This window comes from Rana temporaria, chromosome 4, assembly GCF_905171775.1.
Source record: "Rana temporaria chromosome 4, aRanTem1.1, whole genome shotgun sequence".
In the NCBI taxonomy this organism is placed as follows: Eukaryota; Metazoa; Chordata; class Amphibia; order Anura; family Ranidae; genus Rana; species Rana temporaria.
Window position 1 is genome coordinate 18,005,683 of NC_053492.1, and position 27,864 is coordinate 18,033,546.

Consider the following 27,864-nt stretch of genomic DNA (forward strand, 5'->3'; position numbering starts at 1 on the left):
ACAGGATGGAATTTCCCTTCCTAGGGGTAGATTTCCTTTCACTTCCTGATGTCTCCCCATGTTTGTAAGTAAGAGTCGTTTGAAAGTCGGATGTTTGAAAGTAGGGGCCTGCCGTATGTACTCTGCAGAAAAATTGGGCCTTTGGTGGTGGTGGTGTTGCCACAACACTGTAAGCCCTCACAGTTAGTCTTGGTGGGCGCAGGAACGGGCCCTGCTGTGAAATATTAGATCAAGAATTGTAATTAGGCAGACAAATTGGGCCTTAGGCACTGGTACTGGTGCCACAACACTGCAACCCCTCACAGATACTATATTTGGAACGCAGGAATTGGCCCTGCTGCAAAGAATTACAGCAAAAATTGTAATTACACGCCCCTGTTAAACAGGGGCAGAAAATTTGGGCCTTGGCCACTGGTGGCAGTGCCCAGAACAAAAAATTGTCTTACAAGCCATCAACATGAACATTGAAGAGTAAGAGGATAGTCACTCAGCATTAGCATAGCCAGTCTTGAAGGGATCTCACATTCAAAAAAAAATATTTCGGTTACATCAGCATTAGGTGCTTGGTAGCTGGTGTCGATCCAAGCCTGATTCATTTTTAAATAAGGTCAGCTGATTGACCGAGTCGGTGGAGAGGCGCACCCTGTGATTGGTTACAAAGCCTCCAGCAGCACTGAATGTGCGTTCCGAAAGAACGCTGGATGCAGGACAGGCCAGTAGCTCAATTGCATACTGTGCAAGCTCTGGCCAGTGATCCATCCTCAAGACCCAGTAACCCAGAGGATTTTCAGTAGGAAAGGTGTCCAAGTCTGATCTTGCCCCTAGGTATTCCTGCACCATGTAAAACAGATGCTGGCGATGGTTGCTGGAACCGATCATACCTTGGGGCTGTGGACTAAAAAATTGTCTGAACGCATCGGTCAGGCGGCCACCTTCTCCACCGCTCCTTCTCTGACTGACCGAAGCCTCAGCAACGCGTTGGAATTTGTAACCTCCAGGCTCTGGAAACGCGCTCCACAAACCTTTCTGCACGGCCTCCCGACGATGTTTCAACCTCTGCACCCTCTGCGAAGGCAAGATAAGGTCCGCAACCTTAGCCTTGTAACGTGGATCAAGGAGAGTTGCCAGTCAGTAATTATCCCTCTCCTTGATACCACGAATACGAGGATCCTTTCGTAGGCTTTGCAGGATCAGGGAGGCCATGCAGCGTAGGTTTGCTGAGGCATTCAGTGCAAAGTCCTCTGGGTCACTGAGGATGACATGATCCGCAGCCACCTCGTCCCAGCCACGTACAAGTCCATGGGTTTCTTGGGACTGTAATTGATCCCTTGAAGACTGCTGCTGCTGATGCTGAGTGCTAGGCTCCACCTCCATGCTGACACAATCCTCCTCCTCCTCGTCCTCTTCCTGTGTGATCAGCGGGCCCGCAGGAACACAGTCTGGATAAAGGGGGCCTTGAGAGGTAAGGAAGTCCTCCTCTTCCTCCCTCTGTTCTGCCTCAAGGGCCCTGTCCGTTATTCCACGCAGCGTGTGCTCCAACAGGTGGACAAGAGGGACAGCCTCACTGATGCATGTACTGTCACTGCTCACCATCCTCGTGGCCTCCTCAAAATGGTGACAGGACAGTGCATGCATCCCTCATCATGACACACTAGCGTGGCAAAAAACAAAACAAAAACAAGCTCCCCTGACCCTGTCCTGGTGCCATAGTCGCACAGATACTCATTGATGGCCCTCTGCAGCATGGCCAATGTTGAGTTCCATCTCATGCGTGCCACAGATTAGGCGGTTCTTGGGCAAGTTAAATTCCCTTTGGAGGTCAGTCAGCTGAGCACTGGCATTATATGACCGGCGGAAATGCACACAGACTTTCCTGGCCTGCCTCAGGAGATCCTGTAAGCCCGGGTACCTGCCCAAGAACCGCTGCACCACCAAGTTAAGTATGTGAGCCAAACAGGGCACATGGGTCAGCTGTCCCTGTTGAAGGGCGGAGAAGAGGTTGGTGCCATTGTCGCAAACCACCATTCCTGGCTGAAGATGGTGTGGCGTCAACCACCTTTGAGCCTGCCCCTGCAGAGCTGACAGAACCTCTGCCCCAGTGTGGCTCCTGTACCCCAAGCAGACCAGCTCAAGCAACGCATGGCATTTCTTTGCCTGCGTGCTTCCGTAGCCCCTTGAAAGCCTACTGAGGAAGAGAGAAAGGGTGAAGGGGGGGGGCTGAGTAAGGGAGGCCCTGGTAAAATAGTAAAATCGGCCCTGCTTTATTTAACTAAGGTTCGGGCCTATTTTTCAGACTTGGTGTTTACAAGTTAAATCAGTTATTTTTTTTTGCTAGAAAATTACATAGAACCCCCAAACATTATAGACACCCTACAAAATAAAAAAACGTTACAATACTTTATGTCACACCGTATTTGCGCATCGGTCTTACTAGCGCAATTTTTGGGGAAAAAAATTCACTGTTTTGACAGTAAAGTTAGCCCAATTTTGTTTTTATATTAAAGATTAAAGATAATGTTACGCCAGGTAAATTGATACCCAACATGTCACGCTTCAAAATTACGCCCGCTCGTGGAATGGCGACAAACTTTTACCCTTAAAAATCTCCGTAGGCGACGTTTAAAAAATTCTACAGGTTACCCAATTTGAGTTACAGAGGCGGTTTAGGGCTAGAATTATTGCTCTCACTCTAACGATTGCGGTTAAACTTCACATGTGTGGTTTGAACACCATTTTCATATGCGGGCGAGACTAACGTATGCGTTTGCTTCTGCGCCTGAGCTCGGTGAGATGGGGCGCTTTCATTTTTTTTTCTTATTTATTTTACTTGTTAATTTTTATTTGTACGCTGTCCTTTAAAAAAAAATTTTTAAGTCACTTTTATTCCTATTACAAGGAATGTAAGAGAAAAAAAAGCATGACAGGACCTCTAAAATGTGAGATCTGGGGTCAAAAAGACCTCAGATCTTACATTTACACTTAAATCTTTTCCTCACTTGGCTCCGGGCTTTTTGAGGGGAGAGGACACTATCATCTCCACCGCTACTGATGGCTCCGGTAAGCGATGGAGACGACCGGAGCATGGCGCCCCCAGTAAAAGTGATCTTGCAGCGAATCCGCGGTGGAGACCACTTTTATCTGAATGCGGACCGCCCGCTGTTGAAGAAGATACAGGGGTTATGGCAGCTATCTGCTGCCATAACAACGGTATTCCACTTCAAACGGCCAATGTACAACGACGGAAGGCGGCCCGCAAGTGGTTAAAATTGCGCACACCTCTGCAGCGGCAACAAATGACTTAAATTTTACTATCCATAGTAAATCCATGCTTTAAAAGGCTTTACAGGTTACCACTTTGGATATACAGAGGAGGTCTGGTGCTATAATTACTGCCAAAGATCTGCCGTTTGCGGTGATACCTCACATGTGTGAACAATCGCTGTTTGCATGCATGCGAGACTGATGCGTTCGCCTTTGCGCACAAGCGGGAGGGGGAGCACTTTAATTTTTTTTTTTTTACACTGTTGCTTTAAATTAGTTTTAGCACTTTTATTGCTCTCACAAGGAATGCAGACATCCTTGTGACATCAACAGGCATGTGACAGGTACTCTTTATGGAGGGATCTGGGGTCTATAAGACCCCCAAATTCCTCCTCTGCACTTAAAATCATTCAAAACACCAAGATCTGTGTTTTTGAATGCTTTAAATCTTTTGAAAATGGTGCTGTTGACAGTAAACCGGAAGTAATGTCATCGCTTCCAGGTTACTATACTGAACAGCTGATCAAAGCCGATCCAGACTTTGGTTGTCCGGCCAGCCGGTGGATGTGCTGGCTGGTAGCTCAGGTCTCCTGGTGGAACAGGAGAGCATGAGCAAGCCGTGGAAGGCTTGGAATAGCAATCGAGTGGCTAGTTAGCTGATCTGATTGTTATTACAAGAGAGCCGACTTCTGGCGCTAAAAAAACGATACAACCTCTTGAAGACTGATGACGTACCAGGTGACTGGTCGGCAAGTAAATATGGATCATTTATATATTCATACAAGGTTATTATATCACCCCAATCACCTTTTCTAAAGGAAGAAATACATTCAGTTCAGCTAATCTTTCCACATGTCCGAGGTCCTCCATGCCCATTATTCTTTTAGTTGCTCCTCTCTGCACTCCCTCCATCCCTTTTTGTGAACTGGGGCCCTAAATCGGTCTGCATAGTCTAGATCAGTGGTCTCCAAACTGCGGCCTGGGGGCTAGATGTGGCCCTTTGCTTGCTTTTATCTGGCCCTTGGGACATTATTTCATTCACCGATACCAAAAATGGTGCATAGTTTCTCCTACTGACACCAACAATGGGGTCCAACGACATCAACAAAGAGGTCCAATGACATCATGATGGGTCACAATTCTTCCTAATAACACCAACAATGGGACACAATTCCTCACAATGACACCAACAATGGGGCACAGTTTTTCTCAATGACACCAACAATGGGACCCAATAACGGGGCACAGTTACTCCCACTGAAACAATGGGGCGCTCATTTTTCCCACTGATGTCGGGACCTTTTTGACTCCCACTGACCACTGTCCGGCCCTCGTAAACTCCGAAGGACATTAAACTGGCCCTTTGCTTAGAAAGTTTGGAGACCCCTGGTCTAGATCAGTGATGGTGATTGAACCTTGGCACCCCAGAGGTTTTGGAAACAAAATTTCCCATGATGCTCACCTACACTGCAGAGTGCATGAACATCATGGGAAATGTAGTTCCAAAACATCTGGGGTGCCAAGGTTCACCATCACTGATCTAGATGATATCCTACTAATACTTTGTACAGGGGCAGAGTATTTCTTTCTCCATCATGAGTCATGTTTATAACTTCTAAGGGGGGGCAACGAAAAAAAAATAGAAAACATTTTTCATACTTCTGAATTTCCAGAAAAAACATGACATGATGGGGGAGATTTACTAAAACTAGTAGACACAGAATCTGGTGCAGTGGCGCATGGTACCCAATCAGCTTCTAGAGTGTTAGCTGGATTCAGGTAGGGCGGCTTACTTTCGAGGCGGCGTATCGCATATACGCTACGCCGCCGTAAGTCAAGAGGCAAGTGCTGTTTTAACAAAGCACTTGCCTCCTAAGTTACGGCGGCGTAGCGTTAATGGGCCGGCGTAAGCGCGCCTAATTCAAATGAGGATGAGGGGGCGTGTTTTATGTAAATTACTCGTGACCCGACGTGATTGACGTTTTTTACGTGCGCCGTCCGTGGAATATACCAGTGTGCATTGCTCCAAAGTACGCCGCAAGGACGTATTAGTTTCGACGTGAACGGAAATTACGTCCATCCCCATTCACGGACGACTTACGCAAACGACGTAAATTTTTCAAATTTCGACGCGGGAACGACAGCCATACTTAACATTGACTAGGCCAGCTATTTGTTCGACTAACTTTATGCCGGGATTCGCCTTACGTAAACGGCGTATCTTTACTGCGACGGGCAAGCGTACGTTCATGAATCGCGTATCTTGCTGATTTACGCATTCTAGGCGTAAATCAGCGTTCACGCCCCTAGCGGCCGGCGGAACTAGACAGCTAAGATACGACGGCGTATCTTAGCTAGGTTTAAGGCCCTGTACAGACGACCGAACATGTCTGCTGAAACAGGTCCGCGGACCAGTTTCAGCAGACATGTTCGGTCGTCTGTGCAGCCGAGCGGACAGGATTACAGTGTACATTTGCCCGCCGGGCCTTTTTCCAGCGGGCAAATATTTCCAAACTTGTTTAGAAACAGCCCGCTGGAATCCTGTCCGTCGGACATGTTCGGTCGTCTGTACAGACCTACCGTACATGTCCGAGCGGCCGCCATCCCTCGCATGCGTCGAATGACTTTCACGCATGCGTGGAAGCATTGACCTTCCTGCGTCGCGCACGTCGCCACGTCATCGTCGCGGCGACGGCGCGGACACGTCACCGCGCTGTCTGTCCGCGCGTATTGCCTCTCATTTCTGTCTGATGGTGTGTACAACCATCAGACAGAAATCTCCGACCGGATATGTCCGATGAAAACGGTCCGGCGGACCGTTTTCAGCGGACTGTCCGGTCGTGTGTACAAGGCCTTAGTGTATCTCAGTTTGAGAATACACTTAAACATACGACGGCTTAGATTCCGAGTTACGACGGCGTATCTACTGATACGCCGGCGTAACTCTTTGTGAATCTAGCTATAAATTGTCAAAGCTTAATAGAACAAGTTGAAGTTAAATGCTAATAGGTTGATTGGCACAGCTGCACCAGATTCTGTGAGACCAGTTTTGGTTAATAATCTCCCGCTATGGCTACCCAATAACTTGATATAAGGAAAATATTGTACCTCCTCTGTAGACATCACATTGCCAACCAATCTTTGGGGGAAAATGGTATCATTTGGAAAGGATTTTCCCAATTTATTTGCTCAGGACGTACAACATTCATGTGTGGTTTAAAACAACCAATCAGGCTCATGAAAAGATCCTTCATTATAGAGATCTTTGGTAACCGACTCACTAGTCCCCTGCCTCAAGTAAATGGCTTGTCCGATCGTAATAATCTTTTCGGTCCGTCAATTTGCTAATGAATTGGGGTTTCCTGAAGCTATGCAAGACCCTAGGGATCAGAGATAGTTGGAATTCTTCCCCACATACAAAGATGGTGTGCGTCCCAGCTTTGTGGGCTCTAGGAGCCGCTAACATCCGGTCAGTGATAGCACAGTGACTGATGGGCACGTTATCTGCACTGATGCTGGAGGGGGCGAGTTAACCACTTGCCAACCGCTGTCAGTAAAAAACGTCGGCAAATGGGCTCGGTGTGCGCAATGCTACGTACAGTACATTGCTTTGAAACTTCACCCATTTGGCGCGTGCGCCCCCCGCAGGTCGGCGCGCGCCCTACCACAAGCTCTGTGTCTGTGCCCGCGGGACCCATGGACCTTATTGTCCGCCGGTGTCTCGAGATTGGTGTCACCGAGCGGCAGAACGGGGGGGATGCCATTGAATCAAGGCATCTCCCTTTTCCTGCCCAGTGACAAGACACTGATCGTCTGGCTCCCTGTCATCGGGAGCAGTGATCAGTGTCCATGTCGCAGTAAGCCCAACCCCACACAGTTAGAATCAGGGATGGACTGGCCATTGGGACTACAGGGAGTTTCCCGGTGGGCCGATGGCTCAGTGGGCCGGCTTCAGTGACAGCAGACTGCCGCCCCCCTCCGCTCCTCTGTCTCTCCCTTCCCGCAGCGCTCACCTCCTCTCCCCCCCCACAGCGCTCACCTGGGGGGGGGGGACAAAGAAGCAGGGGGAGGACCAGAGGAGCAGGGGGGAGGGGACAGACAGCTGACTCAACAGCTATGGCCTGGGAGTTTCTCACTTCTGCCTAATCTGGTCCCATAAGGGGGGGCACCAAACTGATTCTTTGCCCCGGGTGAAATAATGTCTAGCTTGCCCACTGGTACTGCCTATAAGAGTACCAGTACCAGCCGTTCTACTCTAATAAAGTAGAACGGCTAGTGGCTAGTGAAGGGGGAGAGAGGGGCTTGGGTGGCCGGTGGGTGTTGTCCGGCCGCCCATGGGAGAGACCTGTCAAAGTGGGCCAGTCTGGATGAATTCCAGGGCCAAATTTTTGTCCCAGACCAGCCCTGGTTAGAATCACTCCCAAGGACACACTTAACCCCTTCCTTGCCCCCTAGTGGTTAACCCCTTCCCTGCCAGTCTCATTTACACAGTATCAGTGCATTTTTATAGCACTGATCGCTGTATAGATGACAATGGTCACAAAATAGCTTCAAAAGTGTCCAATGTGTCTGCCGCAACGTCGCAGTCACGATAAAATCGCAGATCGCCGCCATTACTAGTAAAAAAATCTTTGTTTGGCACATGGCAGACCTACCTTAAGTTTAGCTCAGCTCATCTCCAGGGTCCCGGCATTTGTTGACACAGTACTCACTGCAGCACTTCTTGGAACCTTCACAGTCTACATCATTGACACAGGCGTTTGTGTTAACAGATGGACATTTGAACATCATTATAGCACCAGGCAGCCCGAAGAGAGGACAAAGCCCACTTTTTTCAGCTGAAATAAACAGAACATTTTTTTTGCATGGATATGTTACTTGAGTCACAAGATTTTGGCTCTGCAATTTAGAAAAATATTTAAAACCCCAAAATGTCTTTTTGATAAAGGGTCACATATGATAGTCAGTCTGTGACCATATTCCCATCAACAGACCATCTTATTTCTGTATGGTCCACGGCAGACCTATCTATCTAAGGTTGGCTCACCCACAGGGTCCCAACACTTGACGCAAAACTCGCTGCAGCACGTCTGGTGATATTTGCAGTCCACATCATTCACACGGGCAGTTGTGTTGAGAGATGGACATTTATACAGCATGACAGTACCCAGCAGCCCCACATAAGCACAATGCCTACTTTTTTCAACTTAACAATAAACAATAAATATTTTTGCCATGAACTCATTCAGAGGATCATGTGACGCTAGCTCAGGAGTTAAAAAAAAATCCTTTAAATACAAAAATAGCCATGATGTAGAGAGTCACATATTGCTGTCACTCTATGCAGGGCCGTTTGAAGGAATTTGGGTGCCCCAAGCAAAATGCACTTTTATTGCTCTCACAAGGAATGTAGACATCCTTGTGACATCAACAGGCATGTGTCAGGTACTCTTTATGGAGGGATCTGGGGTCTATAAGACCCCCAAATTCCTCCTCTGCACTTAAAATCATTCAAGACACCAAGATTTGTGTTTTTGAATGCTTTAAATCTTTTGAAAATGGTGCTGTTGACAGTAAATCGGAAGTAATGTCATCGCTTCCAGGTTACTATACTGAACAGCTGATCAAAGCCGATCCAGACTTTGGTTGTCCGGCCAGCCGGTGGATCTGCTGGCTGGTAGCTCAGGTCTCCTGGTGGAACAGGAGAGCATGAGCAAGCCGTGGAAGGCTTGGAATAGCAATCGAGTGGCTAGTTAGCTGATCTGATTGTTATTACAAGAGAGCCGACCTCTGGTTCAAAAAAACGATACAACCTCTTGAAGACTGATGACGTACCAGGTGACTGGTCGGCAAGTAAATATGGATCATGTATATATTTATACAAGGTTATTATATCACCCCAATCACCCTTTCTCAAGGAAGAAATACATTCAGTTCAGCTAATCTTTCCACATGTCCGAGGTATTCTTTTAGTTGCTCCTCTCTGCACTCCCTCCAAACATCCCTTTTTGTGAACTGGGGCCCTAAATCGGTCTGCATAGTCTAGATCAGTGGTCTCCAAACTGCGGCCCGGGGGCTACAGTAGATGTGGCCCTTTGCTTGCTTTTATCTGGCCCTTGGGGCATTATTTCATTCACCGATACCAACAATGGTGCATAGTTTCTCCTACTGACACCAACAATGGGGTCCAACGACATCAACAAAAAGGTCCAATGACATCATGATGGGTCACAATTCTTCCTAATAACACCAACAATGGGACACAATTCCTCACAATGACACCAACAATGGGGCACAGTTTTTCTCAATGACACCAACAATGGGACCCAATAACGGGGCACAGTTACTCCCACTGAAACAATGGGGCGCTCATTTTTCCCACTGATGTCGGGGCCTTTTTGACTCCCACTGACCACTGTCCGGCCCTCGTAAACTCTGAAGGACATTAAACTGGCCCTTTGCTTAGAAAGTTTGGAGACCCCTGGTCTAGATCAGTGATGGTGATTGAACCTTGGCACCCCAGAGGTTTTGGAAACAAAATTTCCCATGATGCTCACCTACACTGCAGAGTGCATGAACATCATGGGAAATGTAGTTCCAAAACATCTGGGGGTGCCAAGGTTCACCATCACTGGTCTAGATGATATCCTACTAATACTTTGTACAGGGGCAGAGTATTTCTTTCTCCATCATGAGTCATGTTTATAACTTCTAAGGGGGGGGCAACGAAAAAAAAATAGAAAACATTTTTCATACTTCTGAACTTTCAGAAAAACATGACATGATGGGGGAGATTTACTAAAACTAGTAGACACAGAATCTGGTGCAGTGGCGCATGGTACCCAATCAGCTTCTAGAGTGTATTGTCAAAGCTTAGGCCCCTTTCACAACTGGGGCGGGAGCCGCAGGTGGCGGTATAGCGTCGCTAAAAATAGCGGCGCTATACCGCTGGATTTGCCGCAGGATTCGGCCGCTAGTGGTGCGCTATTAACCCTTGCTAGCGGCCGATAAAGGGTTAATACCGCCCGCACTGCACCTCTGCAATATATAAACCTTTTATATTAAAAAGTGAAATTGTGGCCGGAACTCCGCTTTAATAATCTTTTTGGTCCGTCAATTTTGCTACTGAATTGGGGTTTCCTGAAGCTTTGCAAGACCCTCTTAGGGATCAGAGATAGTTGGAATTCTTCCCCACATACAAAGATGGTGTGCTTCCCCAGCTTTGTGGGCTCTAGGAGCCGCTAACATCCTGTGAGTGATAGCACCAGTGACCTGATGGGTACGTTATCTGCACTGATGCTGGAGGGGGCGAGTTAACCACTTGCCAACTGCTGTCAGTAAATATATACGTCAGCAGAATGGCTGGTGTGCGCAAAGCAACGTACAGGTACGTTGCTTTGAACTTCACACCATTTGGGCGCACGCGCCACGCAGTCGGCGCGCGCCCACCCCAAAGCTATGTGTCTGTGCCAGCGGGACCCACGGACTTAGGCCCAGATTCACTAAGCACTTACGCCAACGTAAAACACGTTACGCCGACGTAAGTGCCAATGTGCGCCGGCATATGTGTGAGGCAGACCAACGAACCAAAATGCGCCTAAAAACAGGCTACACCCCGCCAACGTAGCTTGCACACGCCGGCGTAGGGTGGGCACACATATGGGCTGGGCGCATGGTGCTGCTCCCATTGATTAGCCATTCAAACATGCAAATGAGGGAAATATGCAGATTCACGAACGTGCGTGTGCCCGGCGCATGCTACGTGAGATGCGCGCAAGTTATACGTCCGGCGTAAAGTTATTCCCCATAAATGTGGTGCAACCCGGCACCAGACATGCACAGGTCTGCACCAGGGAACACAAGCTGGCGTATTATGCGTTGGACGTGTGTCTGGCTGGGCGTACGCGGCTTCGGCCTAGCTCCGGATCCGAGGCACCGCTAACGGCCATGTTAAATATCGGCCTAATTTGGATGAAGCCAAATATTATCGCCCGATATATCGGCCTGCCGATATATCGGGCCGACCTCTACTTTTAATAATTTCTAATGAACACGGAACTACGGTATTATAATTGCCATTGTGTTGTCTTTTTTTCATTGTTTTAAATATAAGCTTTAAAGTGTTATGCCGCGTACACACCATCACTTTATGTGATGAAAAAAAACGACACTTTCTGTGAAGTAAAAAATGACGTTTTTGAAACTTCAATTTTCAAAGACGAAGTTGCCTACACACCATCGTTTTCTCACAATGATCTTGCAAAGTGAGGTTACGTTCCACCACGTTTTACCATTGAAGCTCGCTTCATAAGTAGCTTCTGGGCATGCGTGGATGAAAAAACGTCTTAGAAAACAAAGTTTTTTACTACACACGGTCAATTTCTGTGAAGTAAAAAGTGCACTTTTGAAAAAACGACACATAAAATTGAAGCATGCTTCAATTTTATGTGTCGTTTTTTACAAGACATAAAACGACGTTTTTCCCCCACACACAGTCAATTAAAGTGACGTTTTTAAAAACGTCATTTTTTTTCATCACATAAAGTGATGGTGTGTACACGGCATTAGACTTTATCTGTTTTAGATAAACATACTAAGTTTGCTAAGTCATTATTTATAATACATTTCTAAGAATTAAACACACACTTATAAATAGAAGGAGAGAGGAATAAAAGAAGAGGCTAAGAAAAGGAATAGTAGTTATGGAACACATTCACTTACCTGTGGTCACGGCTTGAAACAGGACTGTCCCAATGATAAGGGAGAGATTGGCAACCATCACCATCATGTCTGCTGGGGCTATACCTCCGATTATCAGCTCTGCAAATTAATTTTATAACCAGATGATTAGGACGGGTCAGGATCTGAAACAAATTTTATTTTTTAATAAAGCTCTCAGTTTCACAATAGGTTAGTAACTCAACAATGAGTGATTATTTAAATGGTCATTAGGTTATTGGTCTAGGAAAATTGACTAACAAGTCAAAAATATTTGCCAAATCCACCAAATTTAAAGTGATGTAGAATTCCTGGTTCACTCTGGAGTCCTTTGTTCAGTTTATATGCCATAAAGAAGTCATGGTTGTCCGAAAATCAAGACATTGGCTTAGGGGGAAAGCCAGGTTCACACTGGTACGACACGACAATCGTACTACTTTGGATCCAACTTTGCCCTGCGACTTGAAATCCAACCAACATGCGTCCGACTTCAATGACCAGGGATCCAACTTCGATCCCCCACAATACCAGGCACTGTGTCGGGTATGAATCTTTAGGAAGTGCTCCACACCAAATAAAAAAAAGGCATGGGTTCCCCCTCAACCAACGGCCAGGGTTGTCGAGAAGAGGCCCTTGTCCTCATCAACATGGGGACAAAGCACCCACCACCCCATATTGAGGGCATGCAGCCTGGTACCGTTCAGGAGGGGGGCGCTCGCTCGTCCCCACCCCCTTTCCTTACCTGCTGGGGTGCATGCTTGGATAAGGGTCTGGTATGGACTTTGGGGGACCCCCAAGCCATTTTTTTTGGTGTAAGGGGGTCCCCTTTAAAAGTCGGACCGCCTTGTGTCGGACCAGTTAACCGGTTAACGCCCGCCCACTGTATATATACGTCCTGTTTTTAAAGATGGATATCTCGGTAACGGCAGCAGCTGCTGCCACAACCGAGATATCCATCTCTTCAGTGGGCGGTCCTGAAAACGAAAACGGTGTTCTCCGCGGCGGATTCGCCGCAAGATCGCCGTTATCGGTGGCGGGAGGGGCCCCCCCTCCCGCCACTCTCCCGCGCCCTCCGCCGCTTACCGGAGCCGTCGGTAGCGGCGGAGACGATCGGGTGCTGCTGCCTGTTGTGTGAGGATGCGAGTGAGGGGAAGGTGGCCCCCACCCGTCCTCATAGCATTGCTGGGCGGAAGTGACGCCAAAACGTCAGTCCCGCCCAGCGTCTTAAAGAGAATTTTTTTTGTTGTCATTTTTTTAAATGACAACATTTCCATTTTTTTTTTCTTTTTTTGCATTTAAGTCTAAATATGAGATCTGAGGTCTTTTTGACCCCAGATCTCATATTTAAGAGGACCTGTCATGCTTTTTTCTATTACAAGGGTCACCGGAGCTGAAGAACGGGGAGAGGTGAGTGTAAACACACCTTCCCCTTTCTTCATTGTGGCAGTGGCAGTGATCGTCTCTTCCCTGATATAGGGAAAGACAATCACTGACGTCACACGTCCAGCCCCGCCCCGCTACAGTTAGAAACACATATGAGGTCACACTTAACCCCTACAGTGCCCCCTAGTGGTTAACTCCTAAACTGCAATTGTAATTTTCACAGTAATCAGTGCATTTTTATAGAACTTTTTGCTGTGAAAATGACAATGGTCCCAAAAATGTGTCAAAATTGTCCGAAGTGTCCCCCATAATGTCGCAGTCACAAAAAAAAAAAAAAAAAAAAAAGGCTGATCGCCGCCATTAGTAGTAAAAAATAAATTATTAATAAAAATGCAATAAAACTATCCCCTATTTTGTAAACGCTATAAATTTTGCGCAAACCAATCGATAAACACTTATTGCGATTTTTTTTACCAAAAATATGTAGAAGAACAAGTATCGGCCTAAACTGTGGGAAAAAAAGCGTTTTTTTATATATTTTTGGAGGATATTTATTATAGCAAAAAGTAAAAAATATTGTTTTTTTTTCAAAATTGTCACTCTATTTTTGTTTATAGCGCAAAAAATAAAAACCGCAGAGGTGATCAAATACCACCAAAAGAAAGCTCTATTTGTAGGAAAAAAAGGATGCCAATTTTTTTTTGGGAGCCACGTCGCACGACCGCGCAATTGTCAGTGAAAGCAACGCAGTGCCGAATCGCAAAAACTGGCCAGGTACTTTACCTGCATAATGGTCCGGGGCTTAAGTGGTTAAAAAACGACAAATGGGGCAATCCTGACAATACAAAGACTACAAATGGGCAACCTAGACAATGCATGGGCTACTAAGAAGCATTTAAAAAAAAAAACATTGGCTATAAAGTGGCAATTCTGACAAAATGTGAGCTACAAAGGGGCAATTATGAAAAAAATGTGAACTACAATGGGGCAATATGTGGCATGCCAAGGGACAATCCTGACAATAAATACAGGCAACCATGGGCGTCTGCAGGTAGGGGCAAGGGGGTCAAGTGCCCTCCCTTGCAGGGCTGGTGCTACCTATAGGCAAGTGCATGTTCCAGGGCCGGGAGTCACATACACAACATGGAGTGTCAGGAAGTGATGGTGTTTGTGGCCCCTGAGCTGAGATGAGGCAGCCCGGCCAGAGGCAGGAAATACAAATCTCTCCCGCAGCTTGCCTGTTACCTTTTCACCTGCTGCCTGGACAGCGTCTGCTAATGCTCAGCCTGACCAGATCACTGAGGATTTCTCTCCCCTCCTCGGCTCGGACTGCCGGCTGCGTGTGTGCTCTGTCTGGACACGTGTGAGAGGCCCGGTGCTCGCTTCTAGATAGGGGCCCCAAGAACACCCACCGCATGGGGCCCCAGCCTCATCTGAGCTGCTTGGCATGTGCAGCTGTTGTTGGAGCTTTTCATCTGCCTTTTATGGGGTTAGTAATCCATTTAATTCTCTCTAATGTCATCTGAAGCTTGTAATATACAAATTGATTGGAGAGAACTAATACTAATGCTAATGATTGTGTGTGTGTAATGTATAGGGAACGTAATGTATCTGGGTGTAATCTGTGTGTATGGGGGTGTATTGTATCTGGGTGTATCTGTACTATGTCCGCAGTCTCTGACCGTGATAATGACATTGTCAAAAAGGGGTGGAGCATGGATGACCTTAATACCCCCCCTCCCCCGAAAAAAGTTTTGGGATGCCCATGCAGTAGGGTGACCACATTTCCAAACTACCATTCAAAGACACCCTCCCTTCCCAAAAATCAGCTTATGCTGTAACGAATCACAGCACAGTGATTGGACACAAGAGGCGGGATTTATGATTTCTCCAATCACAAACAGGGGGCGGGGACTGTGCTCCTCCAGGCATTCCCGGCCAGGATAAGTACTGTCAGTGAGTAAAGCGGTCATCTGGCAGCCTTTTTTGGAGGCATCAGTTTGACTCGGGGGTGGCTGTGTCAGTTTCATTCCGGGACACTATATTGTCCTGAAATGAATGTGCCCAGGACAGACCGGCAAAACGCGGGACTGTCCCGGGCAATCCGGGACATGTGGTCACCCTACCATGCAGGCAACCAGCACAGTATATGTGTTACAAAGGGGCATTTTGACAATACATGGGTTACAAAGTATCACTGTCATTCCCACAATCCACACCCGCTCACTGTACTTTTCCTCTGTAATCTCAGGTGGTAAACCGGGGCTTTCATTCAGCTTCCTCTATGGCTGAATACAGTCCTGCAGCTTGCCAGTGCTCAGTCTTTCTCTGTGGCTACCTATAGCCCATAACAGCTTGAGAGGAGGAGAGGACACACAGGGCAGCAGCAGGAATAGTAGCCCAGTCCCTGTTGTCAGACATAGTAGCTATGTCAACCAGGGGCTATACACTCCCCCCATCAAAAGTGTTTGGTCCCCCAAAAAAAAAAACAACAGGGATCAGCAAATACACAAACAGGAACATAATAAAAAAATTATACTAAACAGGCCTATGGGAAATAAGCTTAGTTTATAACACAATCTCTATCAAACATTTAAGCCAAGGGAACTTCCCACCAAGGTGTGTCAGGAGACAGGCCAGAATTGTTATAGCCAAAGTGGAAAATACTGGCATCCCTGGGGATCTTAGGGGTGTGGATACAGTCCATAAAAAAACAGGAATATATGTGTCTGGGAATTGTCCTAAGACTGAATGTGATAGTTTACACCAGGTATATGACATGGCATAAGAAGTCATATCAAGCATACAATGAACTTTAGCAAATAGTTTAGCAAATAACGTCCAGTGCTTAATTAAAGGAACACTAAAGAGATTTTTTTTTTTAAATACCAAACATGTTATACTTACCTCCACTGTGCAGCTCGTTTTGCACAGAGTGGCCCCGAACCTGGTCTTCTGAGGTCCCTCGCCGGCTGTCTCGGCTCACCCCCGCAAGAACTTTCCCCCTTGATGCGAGCGCCCTCGCATGGTGGTATGTTCTTGCGGGTGCGCTCCCTCGATATAGCCGGCGGTAGTGGTGCAATTGATCACCGTTGATCCGTGATCCGAACGGGTCACCCCCTTCGGATCGGCACACTATGTGATCCGCGGATTGCCGCCACGGCCATAGCATTAGGAAAGGCCGTGGCTTCGGCCTAGCTCCGGAGCCGTGGCCATCTTGGTACACCCGGCGGCGGCCCTCCTCTCTGTTTACACCCACATAGGAGGAGGAGCCGGCACTCGTGGGACACACACCACTGTCTGAGGTCTGTATGTGGGACTGGGAGTCTGCACTGAGGGGTTACTTTCTGTACTACTGGGGTGGGGGTGTCTGTACCGATGGGGGTGTCTGCAACGAGGGGGGGGGGTCTGCACCGAGAGAGGACTATAGTTGGTGGGGGGGGGGGGTGACACCATTTTTTTTTGCACCGGGCGACACCAACCTTAGTAACCCCACTGCAGTGGGGGAGATATGGATATTACAGTGGGGGGGGGGGGAGATGTGGATATTACAGTGGGGGGGGATGTGGATATTACAGTGGGGGGAGGTGGATATTGCAGTGGAGGGGGGAACATGTGGATATTACAGTGGGGGAGAATTTTTTTTGCCGATCCGAAAAATTATCCGATCCATGACTCTGATCCGGGGAACGATCCGAAACGTGAGTTTTTTTATTCCGTTGCACCCCTAGCCGCTCACTGTATCACTTGGCCCCGCCCCCGTGCCATTGGATATGATTGACAGCAGCACGAGCCAATGAATGAGCCGAGAAGCTGACCGAGAAGCCAGCGCGTTCACGGTGCGGGACTTTCAAAGGGGTCAGGTAAGTAAACGGGGGCTCAGGGGGGGGGGGGGGAGTGGGTAATGCTTGGATGTTTTTTCACTTTAATGCATTTAATGCAAAAACATGTACCTTTACAACCCCTTTAAAACAAATTGTGATACCCAGATCTTACCTAATAAATATAAATACAGTCCATCTGCTGCACATATGGTTAATAAACACCACAGTGTGAAGGAGGAAAGGGGGTAGAAATTAGGGAAATGTAATAGGGGTAGCTGCAATGAAATCAAGGACATTCAGGGGTGTAACTGACACAACAATCATACAGTATATAGAACAAAACATATAAACTGTGCAGTTTTGCTGCAAAATAATTCTGGCTAACATTGCAATGACAAAGTGCAGAAATCGCATGTACTCTGTATGCCGGGAACATCTTCCTGCAAACCTACATCGACAATCATGCAGCTTGTTCTCTGATCACACTGTGGTCGTTTTACTTGTCACAGGAGGACCATGAACTAGATCATTTTACTCTGCCTCAGTTAAATTTATGCTTCAGAGAATAATCAATTTTACCTGAAAATGAGGACGCTCCCTGCTTTGAAGGAACAGCGCTGCAACTGACGTTCCCACCAGAAACAGGCGAGCCCTTTCAAATAATTAGCATTTCCAAATATTGAGTTAGTCAAGCATATCAACATCAGCATTTATATATTTTATTTATTTACTTTTATTATTCTCACATTTTTTTTGCATTTTTAATTGTATTTCATTTAGATGATACTGCTATTTGTTTTTTGCTTTGCACAGTGTGATATATTTGTGTTTTTTTTTTTTTATTATTTATTCTTGTGATTTTTATGTTGCTTTCTATATTACTGCTTTTTAATTATGTTTGGGTTAATATTCTTATTTTTTTTCTTGCTTGCGGTATTTATTTTTATTTTTTTATTCCGTGCCCTTTGATTAGTTTAGTCTCATGTTATTATTTACATATCTAATGTGTATAACCTTTTGCTTTGATATGCTGGTCCCACATGTTGCAAACTCTTCCTAATAATTCCCCTATTGTTCCCAGCTTTAGAAAGGGGCATACCTGGCCCCGAAAACCAGGCCAGGATTTACTCCCTTTGCCGCCCCAAGGCCGGGTCCTTCAATGCCGCCCAACCCAAAAAAAAACTGAAAGTCCCCCAAGCCGTGCCCATCATTGCCGCCTCACCATCATTACAGCCTTAACGTGTCCTCATTGCAGCCTCACCATCACTGCTGCCTTACTGTGCCCTCATTGCAGCCCCCCTCACCAACATTACATCCCCCCTCACCATCATTACATCCCCCCTCACCATCATTTCAGCCCCCCCTCACCATCATTGCAGCCCCCCTCACCATCATTGCAGCCCCCCTCACCATCATTGCAGCCCCCCTCATCATCATTGCAGCCCTCCTCACCATCATTGCAGCCTTAACGTGCCCTCATTGCAGCCTCACCATCACTGCTGCCTTACTGTGCCCTCATTGCAGCCCCACTCACCATTATTACAGCCCCCCCTCACCATCATTGCAGCCCCCCTCACCATCATTGCAGCCCCCTTCACCATCATTACAGCCCCCCTCACCATCATTGCAGCCCCCCTCACCATCATTGTAGCCCTCCTCACCATCATTGCAGCTTTAACGTGCCCTTATTGCAGCCTCACCATCACTGCTGCCTTACTGTGCCCTCATTGCAGCCCCCCGCATCATCATTGCAGCCCCCCTCACCATCATTGCAGCCCTCCTCACCATCATTGCAGCCTTAACGTGCCCTTATTGCAGCCTCACCATCACTGCTGCCTTACTGTGCCCTCATTGCAGCCCCCCTCATCATCATTGCACCCCCCCTCACCAACATTACAGCCCCCCTCACCATCATTGCAGCCTTACTGTGCCAAACAATGTAGCCTCACCAGTCAGTGTGTGCATTACGCACTTTGGGCATCTCCTGCTCCTGCTGTGTCAGGGAGCTCACTGTGAAAAGTTTGGGCGCGCTGTGAAAAAAGTCCCGCCCTCCTCCTAGACCAGCTTGTGTGATAGACAGAACACTGCCTCTATCACACAAGCTGGTCTAGGAGGAGGGCGGGACTTTTATTACAGCGCGCCCAAACTTTTCACAGTGAGCTCCGTGACACAGCAGTCTCTTGCTGTGTGTAACAACCGGCGCTGCCCCTGCAGCCACTGCTGCCCGAGGCCTGGTCTCGATGGCCTTGTTGGGAATCTGGCCCTGCCTGAAACGTATATCCACACCCCTTGCATCTGACGTCAACCGCTCCCACAGAACTGGACTCACTATTTGAACATCTGACCATGGTGTTCACTCCATACTTGCTCTGCAGTGTATTCCCCCTAGTGACAGCTGCTTCCTGGTGTCAACTATGCAACACTCTGGCTGCCCCAGGTACCACTCTGCACTACCCAGCTACTTTCACAGTGCGCCCTGCAATACACTCTTGGGTCCTCCTGGCGATGCTTAACCACTTGCCAACCGTGCTATAGCCAAATGATGGCTACAGAACAAACGGCTAGTTCTGGGAGGCCGCCATGTAACGGCCTCTCGTGATCATGCTTGACGCGTGGCCACTGCAGGGCGCGGGCGGCGTTCTCTGTGATCAATGTCTGGAGGACATTGCTGATCACAGATTCTGGTAAAGAGTCAATCAGTGGCTCTTTACCACATGATCAGCTGTGTCCAATAACAGTGATCATGGATGTAAATAGAAGCCGGTTATCGGCAATCCTTTCCTGATGCTGACAGCATGAGGAAGAGAGCTGCTTACCATCTTCTCTAAAAGGGACATATACACAGATTATCTGTGCAGGCTCAACAGTGCTGCCAAAAAGTGCCCACCAGTGTTACCAATCTGTGCCCACCAGTGCTGCCAATAAGTGCCCATCAGTGATGCCTATCAGTTCCCATCAATGCCACCTATCAGTGCCCACCAGTGCCGCCTCATCAGCGCAGTCTATCTGTGCCCATCAATGCCCATTGCTGCGCCTCATCAGTGCTGCCTTTCAGTGTTTATCAGCACAGCCTATCAGTGCCCATCGATGTCCTCTGTTAAGCAGAAAAGACAAAAACGATATACACTCTCTAGCGCCTACCTAGGAAGGTGTTACATCTATATAGAGGAATCAGGACCTTTTTCCTACTGCTAGTTAACCGTCTAGTGATATAAAGATCTATATAGAGGAATCAGGAGCTTCTTTTCCCAGCTGGTGACCCCTCTAGTGATAGATAAAGATCTATATAGAGGAATCTGGAGCTTTTTTCTCCAGCTGGTGACCCCTCTAGTGATAGATAAAGATCTATATAGAGGAATCTGGAGCTTTTTTCTCCAGCTGGTGATACCTCTGGTGATAACTAATGTAGCACTACCCCCGAAGGAGCTGCTGGATATTTTCGGGCGGCACGTTACCTCTATTTCCTCGCCGTCCAGGGTAATGAATGAGAGTAGAGAAAGTTCAATGTCCACACTTTACACTTCCATTTTTCTAAGATTTATTTGCTGAACTTGGTAAAGAAATAAAATAAGTGATTGAAGAGGTGGAAGGGTAATAGGTAAATAGGTTCAGGTGCGTAGTTTTTAATCAGGAAACACTCCTGCTTCCAGTGACACAGCTTTAGTCGCCACTCTAGCCAGAGTGGGTTTTGCGCACCCGGATAGGTTTCTCTCACTAGCCTAGCAGCTGGAATGGCGCACAAAATATGGTACCGTCTCTGCCACAGACCTTCCCACAGATGGAGACACTTTCGGTCCAAAATCCTTGTAGCACAGGATTCAGCACCCGGATCTCTCCAGACTAGCTTCTTGCAGAACTTAGAACTGACAGGCGATCACCATCAAGCCTTTCAGTAATGGTGCGTCCTTCGATGAAGTTCAAGGCCTCTCCCAAGATACCAGCCTCATGCTCGGGCCTCTCCAAGATAGGTCCTTCATCATGCGGCTTCCTCCCTCCAGGATGGACAGCACAGGATCACCCTTGAAAGCGTAGACCCAGTCTGCCTACTGGGCCTACTCAACAGATCACAACCCCGGACCAACGTGATCTGGAGCCAGGATTACGGGAACATGCACCCCCGGCCAGGAGGGACACACACGGGGTGGTGGGACGACGGACCCAGGATCGACAACCTCATTCCAATGACGTCTGTCCCTTAAAGGGTCACTAAAGGAAAAAAAATGTTATAGCTAAATAGCTTCCTTTACCTTACTGCAGTACTGGTTTCATGTCCTCATTGTTCGTTTTTGCTTTGAAGTTGCTGTAATTCTGCTGTGATGTCCACACTTCCTGGTTGCCTGTTTCCTTATAACCATGGTACTGGGAGATTTTCACGGTGGTCTAAGCTGTCATTACTGTGTGTCTAAAACTCCTCAGATTCATTTTAAAAACAAAACACTGCCCTGGATTTGTTGTTTTTGTTCTGTGAGTCTTCCTGACTCACCTCTCACCCGGAACTTCATGTATGTACCTTTAAAACCGAACGTGAAACTAGAGGCACATTATATGATAGATTAAATTCAATTTTTAATCATTTTTAAAAGGAATCAGTTAACTTTTATGTCTCTATACCCTGTAAACAGTCATTTCAGCAAAAAAAATGTTTTCCTTTAGTGACCCTTTAAGTACCCCTCCCAGCATGCACAGCGGGGCGACTAACCCCCACTGATTGGCTGCCGAGGGGTAACACCCAAATCACCTTGACCTACTACCCTTGGCCTGGAGTGATAACAACACCCCAGGCGAACAATAGTGGTCACTCACAGCACAGCTGGAACAGAGGCCAAATTTGCTCAAAATCATACATGTCTGAGTGAACTAAGACCTCTTTCACATTGAGGCGTGGAGCCGCGGTGACGGTATAGCCGCGCTATTTGTAGCGCGGCTATACCGTTGTATTTACCGCGATATTCGGGCGCTAGCGGTGAGGTTTTAACCCCCGCTAGCGGCCGAAAAAGGGTCAATACCGCGCTTTCCCATTGATTTCAATGGGAAGGCGCGGTATAGGAGCAGTAAAGATGCGGCTAGCAGGACTTTTGGAGCGCTCCTGCTAGCGCATCGCTTCAGTGTGAAAGCCTTCGGGCTTTCACATTGAACACTACAGGGCAGGTTTTTTCATGCGGTATAGCAGCACTATTTTTAGCGCTGTACCGCATGAAAAACGCCTTAATGTGAAAGGGTCCTAACTCTCAGACTTCCCCCTAAATTTAAAGCAGTGCCAGCCCAACAGGAGCAGGCCGCTACACTAAAGATCTGCAGTATGTATATACCAAGAGCGATTTGATGCTGGATATGAGGGATAACTTTCCTAATGGGGCCAGTGAGGAGATGTTATATTAACCACTTGCCGACCGCGCTATAGACAAAATACATTTACAGCGCGGTCAAGTTATTCTGGGAGGACGTCTCTGGGACGTCCTCCCAGAATCTTGCTCCCGCGCACCTCCTGGGGTGCGCTCCCGGAATCATCCGTGACCACCGGGTCTAGAAGACCTGGCACATCACGGATCGCGGTAAATTGCCGCTGATATCGGCCGTTTACCACGTGATCGCTCCGTCAAATGATGGAGCGATCACTTGTAAACAAACCAGCGTCATGTGATGACGCCGGTTCATCCCTCCCCTCTCTGTACCGATCGGTACAGTGTGAGAGGAGAGGGGGAGAGAGCGGAGGTAGCAGCAGTGCTGTGGGCTGGATCTGTGAAAATTGCAGTCACAGATCCAGCCAGCCATCCCTGTCCAATACTCTGCAATACTCTGCAATAGTGTGCAATACTCTGCAATACCCTGTGCAATACTCTGCAATACCCTGCAATACTCCGCAATACTCCAATACCCTGCAATACTCCGCAATACTCCAATACCCTGCAATACTCCGCAATACTCCAATACCCTGCAATACTCCGCAATACTCCAATACCCTGCAATACTCCGCAATACTCCAATACCCTGCAATACTCCAATACCATGCAATACTCCGCAATACCCTGCAATAATCCAATATATGGGACGGATGTTACTGGCGCAAATGGAAAAAATCTTATTCTATATTGAATGGTTTTCTGCAATCAGAATGGTGCAAGTCACTCAATGGTGGCTCGCCCAAAGTATAATTAATGTAATAAAAGGATTGCGCTACCCTGGTAGGTGACCTACATCTACCTAATCATGTGCGATATGCGAAATACTCCAATATCCTGTAATACGTTTCCCCCCTCCTGCCACCCTCCGGTGCTTTTACCGACTCACCGCTACGATCGAAGCCAGGATCATTTTTTAATTTTTATTATTTCAGGCTTCCCAGCCTAGAGGTGAGATGTGGGGTCTTATTGACCCCATATCTCACTGTAAAGAGGACCTGTCATGCTATATTCCTATTACAAGGGATGTTTATATTTCTTATAATAGGAATAAAAGTGATCAAAAAATTTGTTTTTGGGGGGAAAAGTGTCAAACTAAAATAAATAAAGTAAAATGAACAATAAATTATTATTATTATTTTTTTTTAAAGTGCCCCTGTCCCCGTGAGCTCGCATGCAGAAGCAAACTCATATGTAATTCCCACCGACATATGAAAACGGTGTTCAAGCTACACAGGTGAGGTATCGCTGCGAACGTTAGAGCGAGAGCAATAATTTTGGCCCTAGACCTCCTCTAACTAAAAACATGTAACCAATAAAAAAAATTAAAGAGTTGCCTATGGGGATTTTTAAGTAGCGAAGTTTGGCGCTATTCCACGAGCTTGTGCAATTTTTAAGGGTGACATGTTGGGCATCTATTTACTCGGCGTAACTTCATCTTTCATATTATGCATTGGGCTAACTTTAGTGTTTTGTTTTTTTTAACCACAAAACAGTTTTTGTTTAAAAAATGCGTTCGAAAAATTGCTGCGCAAATACCGTGCGAGATAAAAAAGTAATGACCGCCATTGTAATCTCTAGGGTCTTTGCTAAAAAAGCATATATAATGTTTTGGGGTTCTTTGTAATTGTCTAGCAAATAAATGATGATTTTTACATGTAGGAGAGAAATGTCAGAATTGGCCTGGGTGTTCCAGAACGCCTGAAGGTGCTCCCTGCATGTTGGGCCTCTCTATGTGGCCACGCTGTGTAAAAGTCTCACACATGTGAAGGTGCTCCCTGCATGTTGGGCCTCTGTATGTGGCCACGCTGTGTAAAAGTCTCACACATGTGGTATCGCCATACTCAGGAGGAATAGGAGAATGTGTTTTGGGGTGTAATTTGTGGCATGCATATGCTGTGTGTGAGAAATAACCTGCTAATATGAAAATTTTGTGGAAAAAAAATATAAGGAAAAAAAAAAAAATCTTGGTTTTGCAAAGAATTGTGGGAAAAAATGACATGCCTCTTTCTAAATACCTTGGAATGTCTTCGTTCCAAAAAGGGGTCATTTGGGGGGTATTTTTACTTTTCTGTCATGTTAGGGTCTCAAGAAATGAGATAGGTCGTCAGTACTTCAGGTGTGATCAATTTTCAGACATTGGCACCATAGCTTGTGGACTCTAACTTTCACAAAGACCAAATGATATTCACCAATTTGTACTTATTTTTACCAAAGATATATAGCAGTATAAAATTTGGTCAAAATATATGAAGAAAAAATACTAATTTTCAAAATTTTATACCAGAAACGAGAAAATATATATATTTTTTTGTTACAGAATTTTCAGTCTTTTTTATTTTATAGCGCAAAAAATAAAAAACCCAACGGTGATTAAATACCACCAAAAGAAAGCTCTATGGGCCAGATCCACAAAAACGGGCGTATATTTAGGCGGGCGTAGTGCATCTCATATGCGCTACGTCGCCGTAAATCAGAGTGGCTCCTACGGTATCCCCAAAGAACTTGCTCCCACATGTGCGCCGGCGTAACGTAAACCTGCCGGCGTAAGCCCGCGTAATTCAAAGTAGGCTTGGAGTGGGCGTGTTATATGGTAATCTGGTATGACCCCCGTAATTGACGCTTTTTATGAACGGCACATGCGCCGTCCGTGGACGTATCCCAGTGCGCATGCGCAAAATCACGTCGCAAATAGTCAATGCTTTCGACGTGAACGTAACTTACGCAAAGCCCTATTCGCGAACGATTTACGCAAACGACGGAAAATTTGACGCTGTCCTGACGTCCATACATTGCGTACACCTCATAGAGGCAGGGGTAACGTTACGCCGGGCGGACGTACGTTTGAGAATCGGCGTATCTAGCTAATTTGCATACTCTACGCGGAAATCAACGGAAGCGCCACCTAGCGGCCAGCGGAAATATGCACCTAAGATCCGACGGCGTACTAAGATGTACGTCAGTCGGATCAAGCCCACATTCAGGCGTATCTTGTTGTGTGGATACAAAACAAAGATACGACGGCGCATCGTAGAACTTACTCGGCGTATCAATAGATACGCCGCCGTAAGTTCTTTGTGGATCTGGCCCTATTTGTGTGAAAAAAAGACAAAAATTTCATATGGGTACAATGTTGTATGACTGAGTAATTGTCATTTAAATTGTGAGAGCGCCGAAAGCTGGAAATTGATCTGGTTAGGAAGGGGGTTTAAGTGCCCAGTGGTCAAGAGGTTAATTGTGGGTGTATGCTATAGGCTCCCTAAAATTAAGGCAGAGGAGAAGACCCATCCCTATTCACAGTTAGAAATGGCTGAAAGCTGGGCTAATAATATAAACATGGGGGACTTTAACTATCTTGATATTGATTGGGCAAAGGGAACAGCGCAGTCATCTAAGGCTCATTGGGCCAAATTCTCAAAAAAGCTGCCTAACTTAACTTTCAGCAGTTAAGTTACACTATATAATATATATTGCGCTGAATATTAACTAAGATAATGTGAAAACCAAATAATACGTGATTCAATATGTACACAAATCCACAAACAAAAAGAAAAGACAATTAGTCCAATTGTATGGATACACCAGTGTTTCTTCCGTGAACAACACCCTGTGTGATGATTGAGAGATGTGAGATCTAATCACACTATGTAGACATCTGTTTCATATGTGCAGCACTTCCTCCACACTGATACAGCTCATAGAAAAACAACAAGAGAAAAAGATCTTCATAGCGCAAATAGCATGAACAAATATGGGTAAATAATTTCTGATCAGGTCTCACTCACGAATCCGCCGAGTTTAAACAGCGTTTAAGGACAACCTAGCACCAATCCTTCAAATAAGCCGCTCAGCGTCTCTGATGCACTCTCCTCATTCGGATCTGCGATCCGTCCCGCTCGTAACTCCTCCCCCACGCGTTACGTCACTAGACACGTGACTTAGTAATGGGTAACTCATTACCCATTACTAAGTCACGTGTCTAGTGACGTAACGCGTGGGGGAGGAGTTACGAGCGGGACGGATCGCAGATCCAAATGAGGAGAGTGCATCAGAGACGCTGAGCGGCTTATTTGAAGGATTGGTGCTAGGTTGTCCTTAAACGCTGTTTAAACTCGGCGGATTCGTGAGTGAGACCTGATCAGAAATTATTTACCCATATTTGTTCATGCTATTTGCGCTATGAAGATCTTTTCTCTTGTTGTTTTTCTATGAGCTGTATCAGTGTGGAGGAAGTGCTGCACATATGAAACAGATGTCTACATAGTGTGATTAGATCTCACATCTCTCAATCATCACACAGGGTGTTGTTCACGGAAGAAACACTGGTGTATCCATACAATTGGACTAATTGTCTTTTCTTTTTGTTTGTGGATTTGTGTACATTAGTGTTGCTCACGAATATTCGCATTGCGAATATTCGACTCGAATATAGCATATTCGAGAAATCGCGCTATATTTCGAAATTCGCAGTGAATATTCGCAATTCCGAATATTCGATTTTTTACAATTTTTTTTTTGAATCAGATCACATCCTAGATATCTCCATCGACGTCTAAAAGCATTGCTGGTATCATTAGAGACCCTGGGCCGAGTAGCTGAAGCGTTCATTGAATTTTCCAGAAAGATCGCAATGCGATTATTCGGCAAACGCAATATCGCGCGATTATTTTCCTCGCCCCGATCTTCCGCATCAGAGCGATTTTTACAGTTTCATTTTTAAAACAGATCACATCCTAGTGATCTCCATAGACGTCTGAAAGCATTGCTGGTATGATTAGAGCCATTGGGCCGAGTAGCTGAAGCGATCATTTTATATTGCCGAATATTCGCAATGCGAATATTCGGCAATAGGAATATTGCGCGATTATTTGCTCCGCCCTTTTGCATCAGAGCCAATCAGAGTTCTCCTTCCACACTCGTCACAGGTTAGCAACCAATAGGAACCTGCCTGCATGGACATTATATAAGCTCACTCCCAGCACCATTTCATTGCAGATTCAGAAGCTTGCTATAGAGTGTGGAGGCTGTTTCTGTGTTCCTGGTTTCCTGGTTTCCTGTGTCTTTGTTCTTGATTGATTTAGATCATCACCAGCATTGCTATTTAGTGATTCCAGTGGATCTTTTCCAGTATATCAACTGCTTTTTTCAAAGCAATAGACCCAAGAGCTTTTTTCAAAGCTACGTTTTGTGCTGTTTTGTGCTGTTTTTTTCATTTGTGTTACTGTTTGATCCTGCAATCCTCCCTGTTCAGTTATATTTGCAAGAGATTTCAGAACACA

The 27,864-nt window shown here is 46.4% G+C and overlaps 1 protein-coding gene across 2 annotated transcripts in view; it reads right to left on the minus strand.

Moving 5' to 3' along the window:
* Positions 1–7,921: 7,921 nt before the first annotated feature.
* Positions 7,922–27,864, minus strand: part of LOC120936004 (waprin-Phi3-like) — a 50,785-nt gene continuing 30,842 nt past the window's right edge. The window contains exons 2-3 of one of the 2 annotated variants that reach the window (XR_005748570.1): positions 11,983–12,125; positions 7,922–8,099 (exon numbers count right to left, since the gene is read on the minus strand). Coding sequence is in view for 1 of the 2 variants with exons in the window: in XM_040348078.1 (XP_040204012.1) it covers positions 7,924–8,099; positions 11,983–12,081 (275 nt within the window). In the remaining variant the exon portion in view is untranslated. The remainder of the gene's footprint in view (positions 8,100–11,982; positions 12,126–27,864) is intronic. The other variant, XM_040348078.1, reaches the window with a different exon arrangement.